The sequence below is a fragment of the Osmerus eperlanus genome, chromosome 21, assembly GCF_963692335.1.
Source record: "Osmerus eperlanus chromosome 21, fOsmEpe2.1, whole genome shotgun sequence".
Lineage (NCBI taxonomy): Eukaryota > Metazoa > Chordata > Actinopteri > Osmeriformes > Osmeridae > Osmerus > Osmerus eperlanus.
Window position 1 is genome coordinate 6,861,487 of NC_085038.1, and position 17,422 is coordinate 6,878,908.

At 45.1% G+C, this 17,422-nt stretch overlaps 1 protein-coding gene and 1 non-coding gene across 4 annotated transcripts in view; both read left to right on the forward strand.

The window, feature by feature from the left end:
• The first annotated feature begins 447 nt into the window (after positions 1-447).
• Positions 448-521, forward strand: trnai-aau (transfer RNA isoleucine (anticodon AAU)). Its single transcript has one exon. It is a non-coding gene; the product is annotated as a tRNA-Ile (tRNA).
• A 431-nt stretch (positions 522-952) lies between these two features.
• Positions 953-17,422, forward strand: part of farp1 (FERM, RhoGEF (ARHGEF) and pleckstrin domain protein 1 (chondrocyte-derived)) — a 40,177-nt gene continuing 23,707 nt past the window's right edge. For 2 of the 3 annotated variants that reach the window (XM_062447698.1, XM_062447701.1), the window contains exons 1-2: positions 953-1,201; positions 4,964-5,183. In XM_062447698.1, the coding sequence (XP_062303682.1) occupies positions 5,013-5,183 (171 nt within the window). In that variant the 5' untranslated portion in view covers positions 953-1,201; positions 4,964-5,012. Of the gene's footprint in view, positions 1,225-4,963; positions 5,184-17,422 lie in introns of all 3 variants that reach the window. The other variant, XM_062447700.1, reaches the window with a different exon arrangement.

The window sequence follows — 17,422 nt, forward strand, 5'->3', positions numbered from 1 at the left end:
TTCAATTCACTTTCGGAAACAGTCGTTATTTTGCTCTTTCACTGTATCACATGAGCCTGTAGGAAAACAATCAGAATCAGACGGTATTATGTGCTGCTGCACATCCATTTGGACTCGTTTACATTACATGATTTGCATATAGCTGTAACTTTTTTGTTATCGTTACTATTATTGCAATTTTCACAAGGAAACGGTGTGTCAATGAAATCATTTATGCAGTTGGGATGTTATACTCAATGACCGCCGCCAGAAACAACACGTATAGACGCCAGTGGGAACAATCTGGTGGAAAAGACTGACAATGTACGCAAAGGAAGTAGTAAGCCAGCAAATGCTGTATACATATGGTGACTTTATTTACTTAACCTGACCGCATCGACTACAAATATAATATAATCCATATAATATTTAGAATATAATTATTAGAGCAAGGGTGATATCTCATCTGGCCGGTTAGCTCAGTTGGTTAGAGCGTGGTGCTAATAACGCCAAGGTCGCGGGTTCGATCCCCGTACTGGCCAATTTCTTTTTCAGCAGTTTTTTTTTTTACCAGTATGTTAAAATACTAAATGGTTTTTAGTACCTTTTTCCTTTGAGTATACATCTGTTTATTATTTTCTTCCTCGATGCAGACAATCACGATGTTCCAAAACACTTCAGAAGGCAAGATAGTTAATAAGATGTCGCCCTGCTCAGAAATGTTGTTTGGTTGAGTAGAGGGTTAAGGTGCACTGATGTAATTTGCATGAACGGGCAGCTGAAAAACAGTAAATTCTCACAATCAATGTGTGTAGGCTAGTAGTATCTCCAAGTCTAGGCTACATTACCTAAATGTTTCTGCTAGTCAAAGCAACCTGTCATGAAAATAATCAGTCGCTGGGCGATGCTGTTGCTCCACTCAAATCACTGCGGATTAAAATGTGTAGTGCCAGTAACGAATGCTGGAGGCACTGTCGCTTTTATTGTTTGAGTAACACAAGATCAATGGAAGCCAGCCACATTCAATTCTAACAGCGGTGCTTTAGTCAGACGGTCCGGTATGGCGTCTAGGCGGTAGGCTACTGACGTCCCGGAGCCGCTTGTTTAGTTTCTTGGATTAATAACATTTGAAACAGTTGAATGGTTTACCATTGTCTGGAAATATACACGTGGACAATCTCCGTATTCAAAAGAAAGGAGGACTCTCGCGCCTCTCCACAAGGTGAGAAATGTGTGGATCACTGGGTACGGATTTGATAACATATTCAACAACTACATTGGTTATATATATGCCTAGTGAATTGCATTTTTAGTTGTAGTCTAGTATTTTATTCCAACATTGCATTGAGTGCGAAACCTATCAAATGTAGCCTACGCGGTTTGATTCCCATACGCCTAGATCTTCCAGAGGACGTAGCCAAATGGTAGGGGGGTTGACCATGTTCAATATAGTTAAAGAGCTACCGACTTTTTACGACATTGTCTGGGAAGGCATTGCTACTCCAGAATACAAGTTAGGCTACTCTTTTTGCCTGCCATTCCAAACCATACAGTTTGCAGCCTGAGTTGGCTGTTACACTGTAGCCAGAGTTCTTTATAGGACACATCACATACATTCTGCTGAACTACCAAGCGAATAAAATAATATTTTATCTTCACACGCTTGTAGACACAGGACAAGGCTGCTTCATCCTCTGCCATCTTAACCCTAACCCTAAAGGATTACTCTAACCTACATTCTGTGTCGCTGGTGTCAGGTGATTCGTGGCACTCACTTCTCTTATCAGTCATGGAAGATGGGGGTACGTGAGCTGCAACCATTGAATAATGCTAACCTTAACCCTGAACTCACTAAGAGACTAGGCAGGGTAACATTGAAGACATCTGGCATGCTTTCAATCAGTGTATTTGATCACACACAGGCACCTCTAATGGGCAGGTTTAATGCTTCGTAGCCAAGGTAGACAGACACCTTCAACGTGACACTAAATTGTACAGCCTACACTATCATTCAATAGTTAGTTGTTGAACATGTTTCAGAATCTACAGTCTACATTTGGAGGGATAATATGGATGGACCATCTTAACCTCAACACAAATTCCACAGACATGCAGGAAACCAGTGGCAGTGAAATGTGTAGCCTACGTGTTTATGTCCCCCAGAGAAATGCTTTGTCTCACCCTCCTCCCTCTGTCTGACGTCTCCTGTAAGAGTCGTGGGGAATCTCAAGCCACCAAGTTCAGAGGCAGGTGAATAGGGGACAGTGGTTCCGGGAGGAAAGTCATTTGGCTTTGTTTGGGATTTGCTCGTTCTGGTTTAATTCCTTATGGTTGTTGCAGGCTGGGCTGTCAACAAACCCTGGTTCCAGGACTACAGTCATCTGGAAGCTGGCACAAGGCTAATCAATTGTGTGTCCAAAGTCGGTTCCAGAACTGTATGCTACTTTAGTGACATGAGAACCTTAATTGTAAGACTTTTTTTTAGGAAGTTTGATATTTAACATCTACTCCCATTGTATCTTTGCGATGTTCTGTGAACATCCAGCAGCTTTTTGCCTGAAGGGAGGTGAATGAGGTGGTTGCGTGTTTTATTGTTAACCAGTTTTTAGTCACAGATTAGTACACACTCAACTAGGTAGGCCTATCCTTGTTTCCACCCCTCAAAAACCTGAATGTGCTGTTTCAAGTCAAAAGGAACCCCCCCCCCCCCCACACACACACACACACAACATGACCAGAATAGTATGGCATCAAGTGGGCTAACTTGGTAATGTGTAACTTGACTTTATTTAGGTCACTTCCTTGGCTGGTCTCCAGTTTCAGCCTTTGTCAGATGAGTTAAGGTGTGTGAAAAGAATATACTGTTGTTTCAGTGGGAACCACAGTGTAGGTTGCTAACAAGTTATAATCCCTAAACCATTTTTTTGTTCCTTTACCCTTTTGGGGAAGTTAAATATCCTTTTTTCATTAGACTCCAAATGAAAATACATTGCATGGCATTGCCTAGTGATAACATCTTGCATGCATCCCTCTTAGGAAATTAAAACAAGGCGGTGGATACAAAATGTAAAAACGTTTCTGCATACTGTTGTCCTTACCCTAGTGCATTTTTTATTGTTGTATACAGACTCAAGTAAACAACTTGAAGTGTTATTATCTGTTAGTGGGTAACACTTATTAAGGCATAAGTCACCTGGAGACTTCATCAAGTTTAGGTTTATTGCCTAAGTGTCTCAGCTTTCAATAGGCTATTGGGTTTAGAGATGTGTGACTGTGTACTCATTTGAGGCCTCCGATGGAAGAATGGGCCTCTTTATGGCCCTGTTTGTGTTAGCTGACGAGGTTCTGTGGAAAGCCGCAACGTTGTGCGCCTGTCCTCTCCTCCTTTCTCCTCTCCCTACAGCTTGTGTGTTTGTGTTCAGGTGTGAGAGCAATGCAAGGTCACCGAGCATGCTCTGTGGGGGCCTGCTCGGTGAGTCCCAGTGTGGGTAGGAAAGCAGCCCCATCAGTAAATTAGAATTGATTTCTCTGTGACCTTTGGTAGTCCCTTCACCTTTAGGAAGATTTGGTTTAATTGAAAGGCCTGTAATTGAATATCTAATGTGCATTAACTTATTTTTGAGCAAATAAGGTATAATGAGTTGCTGGTGGTATGTTTTTCCATTGGAATCTTGTTAATTGCTATGAGATTTGAGTTAGACGTTTTCATAGAAGAACAAAAGGGAGAGGGTCTGCTGACTCCACAGTTTGGCAGACAGTGAAGTCAGAGTAATCTTTTCAGTGTTGGCATGGCCAGATAACGTGTGGTGACATGCTTTTTAGACCGCATGAAGAAGGACCCCCTCCTCCATCCATACACAAACACGTATTTCATTGCCTGTCTGGGACTGGTAAGATCTCCTGAAGATGACAACACAACCATGGCATGTTTGGTAGACACTTCGCTGGCAGGGGGTTATTTGGTTCCAGACCGCTGCTCACAGACTATAGCAGCCTGAGGGCAAGAAGTATGTGTTCCATCTCATCCCACTTCCACTATCACCACTTGTATCCTGTCTGAATATGACCTGCTTTATTCCAAACCCATGTGTGTTTGTTTCCAGACACTGTCTCATCTGGTCCATAGAGCTCAGATCGTCTCAGGTCATGAGCTGAGCTATGATGTCGAATGAAGGGGCTTCCCACTTGCAATGCCAGCTGGAGACATGCTGTTGTTGGCTAACTGACCACCAATGTGGTTCACACCACTTATTCTTCAGAATTCGCTCCCCAACAGTCTTTCAAGATTCTGACATACATCAGACATGAACATCCGCTTTTCTCAAACTAGGATATCATGAGCGAGTTCTGCATTTTATTGTTTTGGTTTTGATTTTTATTTGGACTTGTCTGTGCTTTCTGTCAACACTATCTCAACTCTGGAGGGCTGGTGAGAAGTAGCTAGTCTTTACCTCTATCTTATTAGAGTTTTCTCTTTGTGTTGCAGAAAAGTGCTAGGGATTCTGGTATTCTCTGACTGGACAGTAATTGCTTCAGAGAGACCTTTGTCCTTGTCCCCTTTTTGGATGTGAATACTTTTGTTCCCATGGTGACCAGTGACTGCTTTGCAAATAGGCTAACCTGGTGTTGTGTCTTCTGTAACAATCTGCAACACCATACATTAACAGATTTTCCCCAGTGGCAACATTTCTGTTTGTTAACATCAAAAACATTTTCTCCTTCTAATGATGGCAGTACAAGCCCAAAATAAATCAAACAGGGACTTAATCAGCCTTTATTTGTCTTGTTCAGTGCTGCAAATAACAGTAAATTGAAAAGGATGCAATATAAATGCCATGGAGTTGACACATTTCTTAGATTGGTTATTTCAGATCTTTGATAGGGATGTACATTTTTCACCAAACTCTTCCTGGGTAATCTTTTGAATTTGTGGTGTTGTGTTAGTCCGTATGCTGAACTGGATGTGTCTCCTCTCTCTTCTCAGGTGTTGGTGTGACTCTACCAGAGGTCAACAGAGGCTAGCAGAGTCAACCATGGTGGAGCCAGTGGACAGACCGTCTGCCGGCCAGAGGCTGGGGGCTCCTGACAGCTTCGGTATCAGCACCCTGGAGCCAGGCCAGCGCCCCCCTGCCATGACCCCCGGACGGCAGGTCTCCATCAGGGTCCAGATGCTAGACGACACCCAGGAGGTCTTTGAAGTATCGGTGAGTAGCGATGGATTGAGATTACAGAAGCTTTTGAAGATCAGTCAATGAGCTGCAGGTGAACTTTCTCTATTTACCTGCAGATTGATCTGCCAAGCTTTCAGAATCATAACAATCTTCCTGAGATAGCCCTAACATTTTCCATGATCTGACCATAGAAGGCCCTGGCCACCGGCCTAAATAAGAATCCTTGAGATCTATCTTCACAGTCCCATCAGGACTTCACACAGAACTGTTAACATGAACCGATTATTACATGGTTTCCTGTGGGAGTTAGTGGTGTGAGTTGTGGACTGATGCCACATTTAATAGTGAAGATAAGTGTTAATTCATGATCCCATGGGAGAAAACACCCTAAATGGGCCAGTTGGTGTTTACTTATATCAGTGGGCCTGTTGTGGTGATGAGTAAAGAAATTGAGCTGCAGGAAAAACGGACATGAACAAGTTACCCTAGTTTCGTTGTGTCTGTTGAAAGTTAACCAAGGTGCAGTCACATGCTACAGACCTGCAGGGCCGGCCCGTTTCCTTCCCCAGTAACCTGAGCCTTGTTTTGTCCCTGTGTGCTGATGTGCATAGGGTTACACCCGGAAGTGGACAGAAGTGCTGGGATTGCTTAACATATTACCATGTCACCTTCAGGGACTGTCTGCCGACTGTCGAACGCAGCCCTGTTTGGCTAGACCTCTGTTGCTGAATTAATGCTTAGCGAGCTCCATTGCTGGGTTCGCATGCTCTGGATGGGAGGACAGAGAATTGAGAATTTTTCTTCAGAACATTCTTGCCATTCTTTTGTAGGAGACTTGACTTTTTTGCTAAGTGCTTTTGGAAAAGTGTTTTTACTATAGACTGTCTCAGGAGACAAACAGGATATGGGAAAAGGCCAACTTCCCGTCTCAAAGCCTCCACCCCATACCAAAGGGAATACTGATACTGTATCTGCTGCATAGACAAAACTTAAGAAGGGGGCCTATCTGCAGTCTCCTCTTAGGAAACTAGCTCAGAAACGTGCATAAAAGGGCCTTTGTAGAAATTCTACTATGACGTCTGAATAATTTATTTGAAATAACAGACCCTCTGTATATTAGTCTTAACCATTGCTAATGAAAGAGAAGGATCCTCTCTCTATCTTAGACGTTTCCTTTATAGGAGTTGAAAGTTGAGTCGTTCACCTTTTGTAATCTTTTTGCATACGTCAGGGTCACCAAAACTAGCCACTTTCTATGGGTGTATCTAAAAGCGTTCCCCTGTAGTCCTTTGTGCTAACTGTGTGGTGATTGTGATTGGGGTTGCCCTTCGTGTGTGTTGAACACAGTATTCCTATGGGCAGGCTAATAGAGCAGGAAATGGGAAGGAGACGATAGTTGAAGGTGGGGGTTGGACTCAAAAGACTTGGTCGTTTTCTCTGGGCCGACAGTAATTAATGGAGTGGCCAAAAAGCATTGGCCTCTGTGCTCTTTAAATTCCTGTGTTTTGCAAAGAACTGCTATACTTCCAGACATGCTTAAGAGGACTTGAAAAGGTGGACAGATGGATTGGGAAAATTCCACTTTGTGAGCACCCAGTGATTTTTTGGATTTCCCAGCTAAGGGTTGTTCCTCTTTCACTGCTCTGTAAGCTACAGAAAGCTCCTTCTGTGAATGATTTTATGAGTGAAGCCTTTCACCTTTCCAGTTGACGAAAAGAGACCTGCTCTGCTCTGCTGTGGTGCAATTAGAGTAGTCTCTGCTGCTATTTTGGTTGCCTGTTATTGGCTTTGAAAATGGCAAATATGTCTGTATGTGATAGTTAGTATGCCATAGCCCTACGGGTGTGTCTGAGCTATCTGAGGATTGGAGTCTGTGGTTTTAGTGAGTGTGTGTGTGCGGGGAAGATGGTCTGTTCAGGATTTCTCTACCATCAGTCTTGGAGTTTTGTGTTGGCTGTGCTATGCATGATTTATCTCCCCTTTCACACACAGACATGCCAGCCCACACATGCACACAATCACAGCTGTATCACAGCATAGCATCTGGGGTGCTACGTTTGCTCCGAGTGCAGGGGGGTGGAGCAGGATCCACACGGAACACTGACATCCACACGGAACACTGACATCCACACGGAACACTTGATATCCACACGGAACACTGACAGAACACGGCTCACTGTAGGCGTCCCACCTCTGTCCACTATCCCTTTGCTCGGAACTCAGTGGGTCAGGGGCTGACCAACCACAGTCCACGATGGGATTGGATTGGATTGTTTTCGTTGTTTAGCTTTGTTCCAGTTATTTTACATTTTCCTGAAGCCAGACCATGCCAAAGTCGACTGACATCTAGGAGCCTGCTGGCTATGCAATGCTAGGGTTAGTGTGCGAGCAGAGAGCGTGTGTAAATTATATTGGCTTGCTGAGAGACAAAGAGGCCTTTGTCTTTCAGCGGGACTCACCTATTTCCCCTTTAAAACCTCAAGGTTTGTTTACAAAGGGATGTTGTTTGTGAATCATCATACTGTAGCAGAATATCTGGGTTCAGGTTTGACCTTGTAGCCTGGAGAAACTGTCAGAAATATTACCCTGGTTACACAACGACTCTTGTGTCTGGCTCAACTTGTTTTTGCCAAACTCTTTTCTCTGACCAGATTGGAATAGAACGCACTATCAATGGAATCCCTCAGGCTTTTTAAAATTCTGGAATGTGTAACATGGCTGGCATTTGAATAACCACTACCACGACTGAAAGATAGAAAATTGCATGTGTCTGAACACAGTGCCTAGTTGACCGGTTGTGCAGTCGTGCTTTGAGAGACAGTTTCCTCTTACCATGCAGGTTTCTGTTGAACAAAAGGGATTGAGAGCAAATTGCCTCATGTTAAGAGAATTACAATTACAGGGGGTTTTCCTACTTAATTTTTTAGGATAGTGTTTCACCTCTGTTGTTCATTTCAAAGCTGCTCATTATCCAAGTTATACAAAGGGTGTTAGTCTTCACACTTGGACTGACAGCCACCTCCAGCTGAGATGTCCCTGCACGTCTCTCTCCCCCAGTCTTCTATTGTAATCCCACAGCCAACGGGTGTTATGAAGACGTCAGTACCCCGACAGGAATGGTAACCTTTATGCCGGGCGCATTCGCAACCAATCACACGCTCCCCGCGCTGAATAATTCACCCAGTGGGAGCGAAGGGCTGATGTTCCCCTCGTTTCTTGTCACCACCTCTCCACCAGCTGCCTGGGAGATCAGATGAATAATAGAGTGCGAGTGGTGCAGCCGGTATCCTGGGCAAGGTTCCTGTCTTCTCCTTGTATCTGTGTTGCTCTGGATGCTCCACAGATGCTAGTTTCTGGTCTTGGTCACAACGGTTGAGCAGCAAGGTGGTCAAGAGACAGGAAATGCTTGATATCTAGGCATTCACTGACTAGGTCTTTGTGTTTGGTATAGCACCGCTTCCCAAATCTGTTTTGCAGTGCACGACAGTGTATTCTTATCACCGGGAGGGGTGGGGGGTTTGAGGGAATACTTTTCCAGCTATTTGCGGTGTCTTCCGATTATGTTGTTGATAGCAGGCCAAGCCATCTGTAGGGGCATTAGGCCTGTATTCCCGAATGAATGGTGTCCTAGCAACAAGAATATATGATTTGAGCGTACAGACACACATACCGCACACGCACACACACACACACACACACACATAGTTTTTACGGCCTATCCAGTCGTTTTGGTTGATGACAAAACATAGCCTCATCTGTTATGTGCATAATAAGGAGGAGGTTGTCTTATATTAGCATACACGATTGTCACCAAATCTTCCCATACAAAAGTGTTCTGACCCAGTTCCTTTCAATTTGCCATGATGTCACAACATCAACATTTTATGTTTTTTTTTCTTTTCTTTGTTTGAGTGGCCGTTTTGTTGTGGAAGAAGGAAAATCCAAATAGAAGGATGAATGACAATGTAGGTGTGACCTCCGCTGGTTAATGTCATGCTGTTCTTAGCCCGTAACCCTTGAATGTGTATCTTCTCCCAGCACACCTACTTACTGACAAGGACTGACTTTAATACAACACTAGCTCAGACCTCAAGTGAGTCCGGCCAGTGTCCCCATTGCTTGCTCACATTCATGACCAGCCTGAAGGTTTTTGTGATCTGAAGATTCTGTAACGCGCCTGTTTAATTCTCTACACTTGTAATGTTGCACGTTACACAATCAAAATGTAATCATCTCACTACTATTCTGTCGAGCTCTCTGAGAACCTACTATCGTGGTTGAGCTGGTCACAGCCTTGTGAACCCTGACCTCAGAGACAACAATTTGGAAAGCCTAGGGCCAGCCCCCTGGGCTCCAGATTGGGGTCAGGGAGGATTTTCGATTGGACATTGGTTATTCTTAACCCCACCAGGACCATTTGGAGCCTCAACCCCCCCACCACCACCTGCTGGGACCTGATTGGTTACTTGGCAGACAGTTTTTTTTTTATGTCATAGACTGGGCCTACACTGCCTTAATCTCACCATCTAATCACTGCATCTAGAAGCCAGCGAGTCAGTCCCACAGCACGGGGGAGAGGCAGAGGAGAGGGATGGGGGGAGGTGAGGAGAGGGATGGGGGGAGGTGAGGAGAGGGATGGGGGGAGGTGAGGAGAGGGATGGGGGGAGGTGAGGAGAGGGATGGGGGGAGGTGAGGAGAGGGATGGGGGGAGGTGAGGAGAGTAAGGAACCTAAGAATTAATTAGTGATGGGATCACTGGTTTTGGATGCTCCAGTCACTGACATGATGATCAACAGCTTAAGCTGTACGTGCAGCTTTTCATCATCATCATCTCTGCTCGGCCTGCTGGTGTTGCCAGAGGTTTCATCCAGATGGATACGCTGACCTACCTCACCACAGACTCCCCTGTGTGAGGAGGGACATTTCAGGATGGATGAGGCTCTGTGAAGCATCAGCCTTCGCTGGACGGATAGTCATTCACTGGTGTGATTCCATCATGGCACGGTCTCTCAATATCCCTCCTCGAACCACACAGCTTAACTTCCTGGAGATCCCGTTTTAATTCCCTACTTATGGCCAGCCTTAAACAACCCTGCCTAACCCCCTCCCCCACATCCACCCTCACACTCCCCATGTGGCATTCTGACGAAAGCCTGCCTCATCCTACCACAAACAGCACCACATGCATATTTTGTTTCCTCTAATGCATGTAAAAGCTTATTGGCGCTAATGCTAATTCTGTGATAAAGTGCATTAAGAGTGTTTGATGAGCATTGTTAAGGCCAGCCCAAAAGCTCTGTACTAGGTTTGCCATTAGCTTTAGCATGATAATCCTCTCCCAGACTGGGTCTGTTGTCTCCCTGTTGTCCATCTCTAAGCCTTCAGACTTCCAGTCACAGTCAGTGGGCCTAATAGCGTTCAGCATGTCTAGCATGGAGTGCTGTCTTCATTTGTTTGCATGCTGGCAGCAGCATCCTAACTTTTTGGACCAAAACCAGGAAGGAAGGGGACAGGGAACGTGGCCTGTCAGAACTGGAGATGTAAGATCTAGATACAGGAGGTCATGCATAGCTGCATGTTTGCTTTCATGTTGCACCTCCAGGAATGGGGATACTAGCGGATGACTTCTAGATGGGAGATAACAAGATCAGAGCCCTACTTCCAATACTAACAATAATACACTTCCAATAATAAACTCAGTTCGTTGTTTGTGCACAGAGATAAGTCATAGCCATGGAGCCTCTCATCGTGCTGTGGTTATTGCCAATTTACCTTTGTTTACCCAAGCAGGGATTCCTACCCGAAGAAAGCCACCATCTTTCCAATGGTCGCCGACCACTGTCTTACAACACAGTCATGCAATGCTGATGTGTATAGAGTTACCCTGTTGTGGTGGCAGGATACATGAGATTGCATAGCTGTCAGTAAATTGATTTTGACCACTTCTTTTGTATGTAGCAATTGTGATGTAGCAGGCTGGTGGTTTCACTTTCCTTACAGTGATTATTACATACTAGCTTCAGTAGCTTCACCACTCCCACTACAAGGCTACTTTCATTAGTCCTTGAAACACACTGTGGGTTGTCTTGTTCACTAGCATTCCCTCCCCCTGCCCAGGGAGTCATTAGTATATGATAAAGGATCCTAAACGTATAACATGCTTTGACTCAACAACAGCACTTGAGTGTGCATTTACATATGTTCACCATATTGTATCAGCTCCTTCATGTCTTGAGGCTGAACACATCCTATTACTGTTGGTCTGCCCCCAAGGGGATCTCCGCTTGGGTGGTTTCATGGCTGGAAAATTAGTTCTGTGCAGTTATCAGTTATCAAATTAGTATTCATGTCAGGAGTTTCTTAGTATTGTAGGTTTTTCTTTTCTTTCGGCGGGTAGTAGAAGTGAAAATAACTTTTCTTGGCTTCTCAGGGTGGTAATTTAGAACAAAAATAAAACTTTTGTGGTACCCTCCACATACAGCCTTGTAATTGTTCAGAATGATGTGACCAACCTAGCATAAACATAGGAGTAGCTCTGTCAGTGCTTACTTTGTCTTTCTCTCTTTTGCACTTCTCTTTATTTCTACATGACACAGGTGTATACTCAGTTCTTGGAACGGTTCTAGAACTAACAGAGGCAGTTGGCCAAGCTCCCTGTATAACCCTCAGTATGGACCTGCTCTGCTAAAAAACCTCCAGCTTTAGCTTAGCACCCGGACCCTCTCTCTGACGTTGCCAAAACCATACTGATGGTGATTATATGAAGTCATAGGCTCTGAATAGACATGGGAGCCCTCTGTTTGAGTGTTTCTGAGGGCAGCACCGGGCCATGAATTCCTCCAGCCGATTGTCGACAAGGCCTTTGCTGTTGTGAAGCAATTTCAAGTTATTATGGTAATGTTCTCAATGGCTGTCTCTTTGCCTTGCCTATGGCGATGGGAATCAAGATTCTAAATAATGCAAAATGCATTTACATGATGGTACTAGAGCCTTAGCAGCATGGTTCTTCTGTGAGGGCATAAACCATTCGCCTCCAGCCAGGAAGAAGGTTCCAGCCAAGCCTTCCTTGTTCCTATGGAAACTGGTAAAATCTGTCCTTTTCAGGTATGCGTCCTGTTTGTCTAGTACTGAATGTACCCCTGTGGTTGCACAGACAGCTTCATTATTTTCTGACGCATTTATATCTCCCTGACTAAAAGCCAATCTTTTTCTATCCCTTTAACTTTGTCCAAAACACATCTTAGCCAGCAGAGTGGGCTGACCTTGCTCACTGACCTGGGAAAGCACTGTAGGTTAACAGATATCTGAAGTGAAAGGGTCTCACTAGGGTTAAACCCATCCAGGGTAAAACCCCAGTTTCAGGTTTGAACAAGATGCTACTCTTCAACCCCCCCCCCCCCCCCTCCCTTCCCTGCTTTGTCCTCCTTCATCAAATCCCCTTTTATTGTCTCAACATCTTTCTCATTTTCTTTCTCTCTATGTCTCTCCTTGCTCTCTCTCTCTCCTTGTGCCCTGCAGTGCTTCAGTGTCCTACTCACCTCCTCTACTGCAGCTTCGGCAATGTTTTGTCTGGATCCCGTCTTTGAACCTAGACGGTCTAATGAGCCTAGAACTCTCTAACCACAGCCACGTCTCTCTTGCTACCTAACCCCCCCCCCCTCCCACACACACACACACACACACACACACACACACACACACACACACACACACACACACACACACACACACACACACACACACACACACACACATATACATGTGAATGTATACATATGTACACTCTAAACAAATGAATCACAAGCATCCAATCACAAATAAATGGCAATGTTGTTGTTTGACTGTTAAAGACCCAAGATGTCTGCCTTCTGCCCATGAATATGTCCTTGCCTTACAGTAACCCCCTTCAATGTTTCCAACCGCAGGAATGTCAAGTGAGGATATGCCAGCGAGGCAGTTAGTCACTTTGCAATTCAAGAGCTTGTGTGCGTGTGTGTTGTTGATTTGCTCCGAAGGTTGCTTGGTCGTCTCCTTGCTCTCCCGCCCACCTCCACCATGGTCTGAAGGGTGGCCACCTCACCAGCGTGACTCACCACCGCTGCTCTCCTCCCTCAACCTCTGCTGCTTCCTAAGGCTCCATTTGGGGTTACCAGTGGCCACAGTTACAGTAAAACACCAGTCGAATGCATGCGATCACTGACCCACAATGTCTGTTCCTATCCAGGCTGTCATTCATCCCGCGAGTCAACGAGAAACAAGAGAAAATCTAATTGGCCCTGGACACAGCTGAGCCCTGGCCAATCATGTTTCCTCCCAGCTGGGTGCCTACCATTCAGAGGCTCCACTGGAGAGGGTCTGGCCTAGCAGAGGGGGAAGAGGGTGTTGCACCCCCACCCCCTCTTCTCCAAGCTTCCGGACCCTTCCATTAAGAGCTTGTTGAGCAGCACTGACATATTGCTCTGAGGAAGCGATTTATTCTGTTTCCAAGGAGACATTTACATAACCAGCCGTGATTGGGCTAATGAATGTGCACTTTGAGCACTTTGGCTGAAATGGGTTTTGTCTCCTTCAAAGGACCCTCCTGTGGTTTTTCTCGGGATTCTAGCGGTAGTTGACCTTCCTCCGATCCAGCTGTACAAATCAACTTCCCGATATGTCATGTGAAACCCATGTTTACAAACTGTCCCATGTGAAACCTCAGCACTTGGAAGTGCTCCCTAGAAACATACTTTTCAACCAGTTTCTTCTTTATATTTATCCGAGTAATCCAGCCATGAACTCCTAAATTCCTAACACTCCTTTCTCCCGGTTTCCATGGAAAAATCAGTCTCATTCAATGATGTCTGTGATCTTGAGAGGTCCAGATTCATGTCTGTTAAATCCTCTTTATGCGTTGATGAGTTATTGCTGGACTCTGAAAAGGCAGGAGTGTTTCTTAATCTGCCCTTTTCTTTTTTGGAACACTCCCGAAGCTCTCCATAGAGAATCCAGGGGCCTACAGGGCTTACTCCCAGAAGCCTCTGGAAGTTCAAGTGAACGAGGGCTCCTTACTGACTGCCTGTCTCCACCCATTCTCCTCAAAGACAAAGCGGAGCGAAGGAATGTGCATGAAAATCAAAAACATTTGATATTGAAGTGTCCAGGCCTTTGCAGTGTTTCATAATTTCACTAGAACTTTGTAGTCATTTCTGGAGCAGACTACAGGCTAGAGTTGCCTGCTTTGCTCTCCGTTTGAACCCCTTCTGGACAACATACCATCAGGCCATCATCACTGTCAGGGACTGCCAGTGAGCTATGCTCTGCAGTCCGTCGTAAATCTAATGATGATTATTAAGTGTTACAGTGTATGCTGAGGCATGCGGCCCCACAGCCTGCACATTTTCACAACAGTTTTCTTTGATGTACAAGGAGAAGTGCCCCAGTGCTTATGGCCATGGTACACTGTTTACCTCTCACGTTATGAATGTATGCTCCTGTTCTGCTTGGTGCTTCAAAGCTTTTGCAGATTATTTTTTTTTTTTCTTCATTGTGTGTGATTTAAAGAGTGCTGTTTTCTTACAGTTTCACTTAGCTAGAGCTCTAATGGACTTTACATTTTGAGATTGCCCAGGTCCTCATTGCTCGTTTTTTTGGTGGACAAACTGTTGACCTGCATCACCCACAGAACAGTTTTCATCTCGGAAGAGATTGAAACAGCTTTCATGTTCGTTTCATCGCTGGCCTATTTCAGTGTGGGATTTGAGTGCATACAATTAGCAACCTATATACCGTGGTCCTCTCCCTTGTGCTCTCTCTCTCTCTGTCTCCTTTCCAACATTCTTTCGTGATTTGTCCTATAATCCCTTTCCTCTTTCCCTCAGTGAGCCAGATGATCTGCCACCCCTACGTAGAAGACTAAGGACACACACACACACACACAGACTGATGTTTGTCCGAGAGTATGGCTGTGGTGAAGTTAGAGTAGTAGTATGCCAGTGCTGTCTAATCCTCCAGCTAAACAAGCTCTGACCTCTGCCTTCCCCCGGCTGCAGCATATGTTTCCAGGCATCCTCCTCAACAGTAGGGCATCATGACCTGGAGATTAACAGTTCACAATCATTAACCCAGAAACACAGTGCTGCACACAACAACCTGAGGTGGTGAGGTTGGCTTGGTTGGTACCGGCTGATGGTCAGATACTACTGGACTAGTAGTACTACTGCCAGTTGTCACAATACCTTAAAACATAGCATTTACTTTTAGTAAGTTGCTCACAGTGTTTTACTAATAAATGATCATATATTTTATGTGTTTGCAGGTACTGAAACTCCCTGTTTTAAAATGCTTGTCCATGATGCCTTCAACAAAGACAGCTAAAATCCCCCTGTCCTAGTTACTCAATTTATCTGACATGCTGTAGCATTTCATCACTAGACTTGTCATTTTGATTTACTGTAGTGCCATCAAGATCCCAAATAGCTGGGCTTGAGCCATTTTTCCTGGCTGCTGACACTTTCCTTGAGGATATTCCCCTTCCCAAGCTTTCTCACAGAGCTGGTTTGCTTGGCTGCAGTTCGAAGGAATTGGATGCTAAGTAGTTTAACCTAAACCACTCTGCCTTCTCAAGATTGTCTTTCCAGGGCCTGGGCGGTGTGTGAAGGTTCTGATCTTGAGGACTGGTGTGTTGGAGAACGACATGGAAGAAGGGTGGATCTGGGTTGCAACGGTACCTTTCAGGGCTTCTCTTTCCCTGTTTTCGGACCTTCTGCAGGTTCTCGCCCCTAGTCGACACTAATCCGTTTTTCTCCTGCACGGGGCAGAGGGAGCGGTGTTGATTCTCCCACCAGTCCAGCTCTCCACTTTTTGACCCCTGTGTTTTTCCATGAGGAGCCTTATCATCGGCCAGGCCCATCTGGTCCCTATCCCACTGTAACATTAGTCTAGCCAGGCCCTGCTCTGGGAAACATCTGAGCACACTCCTCCTAGCCCAGTCGGGGTTTTCTCTAAATGTTGAGCTCTTGGCTGTCTGTTCCGGTCAGGAGTGCAAGGTAGTGTAACATCAGTAGCGTGAAACCCATACCAAGCGAGGTCAGAGCTGCTTTCGTAGCTGCCCTGATTTGGGCTGATGTACCAGTTTCATCTCCTGAAGACACTGTATCAGTGACCTCTGCTTGTATTTCTTTCTTATTAGGTTGCGTTTGATTGTGTTCCTCTCGCCTGGCGAGCTGTAGCCATAACTACAGGAGACCAGCCCACCAAATCCAGGAAATGGATGTGGAACAGTAGAGCTGAAACCTTCTCCCAACAAGCTAGGACAGTGCTCATTTTAAACGTACTGTTTGGTCTCCTTGTCAGATGAAAATGCCCTCTAATTATATTAAAGGGACTAGTGGTAGATGATTGTGTGTTGGTCACAGGGCCGATAGAGACAACTGGGTAAAAATGGACCTGGCATTTATTATCTTTACATTTTAACATACCCCAGCTGGTCAGTGAATGAGCCAACTTGTTGTCAATGCAGCTTCCAAGGCTAAAGTTAGTGTGTGAAATGTGCATTGAGGGGGAAAGTTTTATCTCACCTCTGCTGGGTTTAGGGTCGAACTGCAGCCCTTTTATTACCTAGGTTCGCATGTCATCCCCAAAATGACTCATAGGGTAGAAGTTCATAAAGTTTTCCCTCTGGTGCTTTAAGTCTTAAGTCTGCTCAAGAAGGCAGACAGCATTTATTAGAGTAGGCTGTATCTCTCAGACAGGGAGAAACACAGCGGTGCTAATAAAGAACCATTCATCGCTACTGATGAATGGGCCGATTGTAATTTAGCTGGGCTTTCTTCTGGCCTGTTGGCTCGGCCAGGACTCTGCCAAGTGAATCAATATTGGACTGAGCTGTTCTTGGAGAGGAGTGCAACCCAGACCAATATACTGTGGTTATCTACCCTAAGTGGAAGAGTGTCCTTAAACAGGCTTTGTTAGATTACTTTTCAACCTTTCTTTAGCGTTTCACATTTTTATGAGGCAGCCAGTGCTTTTAATCACAAGTCATGGGACCAGCTGTTATACCATTTTGAGACAAAAACGTATTTTCTCCCACGGTACACCCCAGGAATGAATCGCTTAGGAGGATGCACTTCCTGGGAATGGTGGACGGTAGCTGAGCATTTAGCACTGTCACCACTCTGTCTCTTGCTTTCATTGTTAGCGAGCAACGTCAATCCTCATTAGGCTGTCATGGTAATGCAACAAGCTCACCCTATTAACCTTAAGAGCAAAGCTTCTTCAAGGCATGGAAGCTC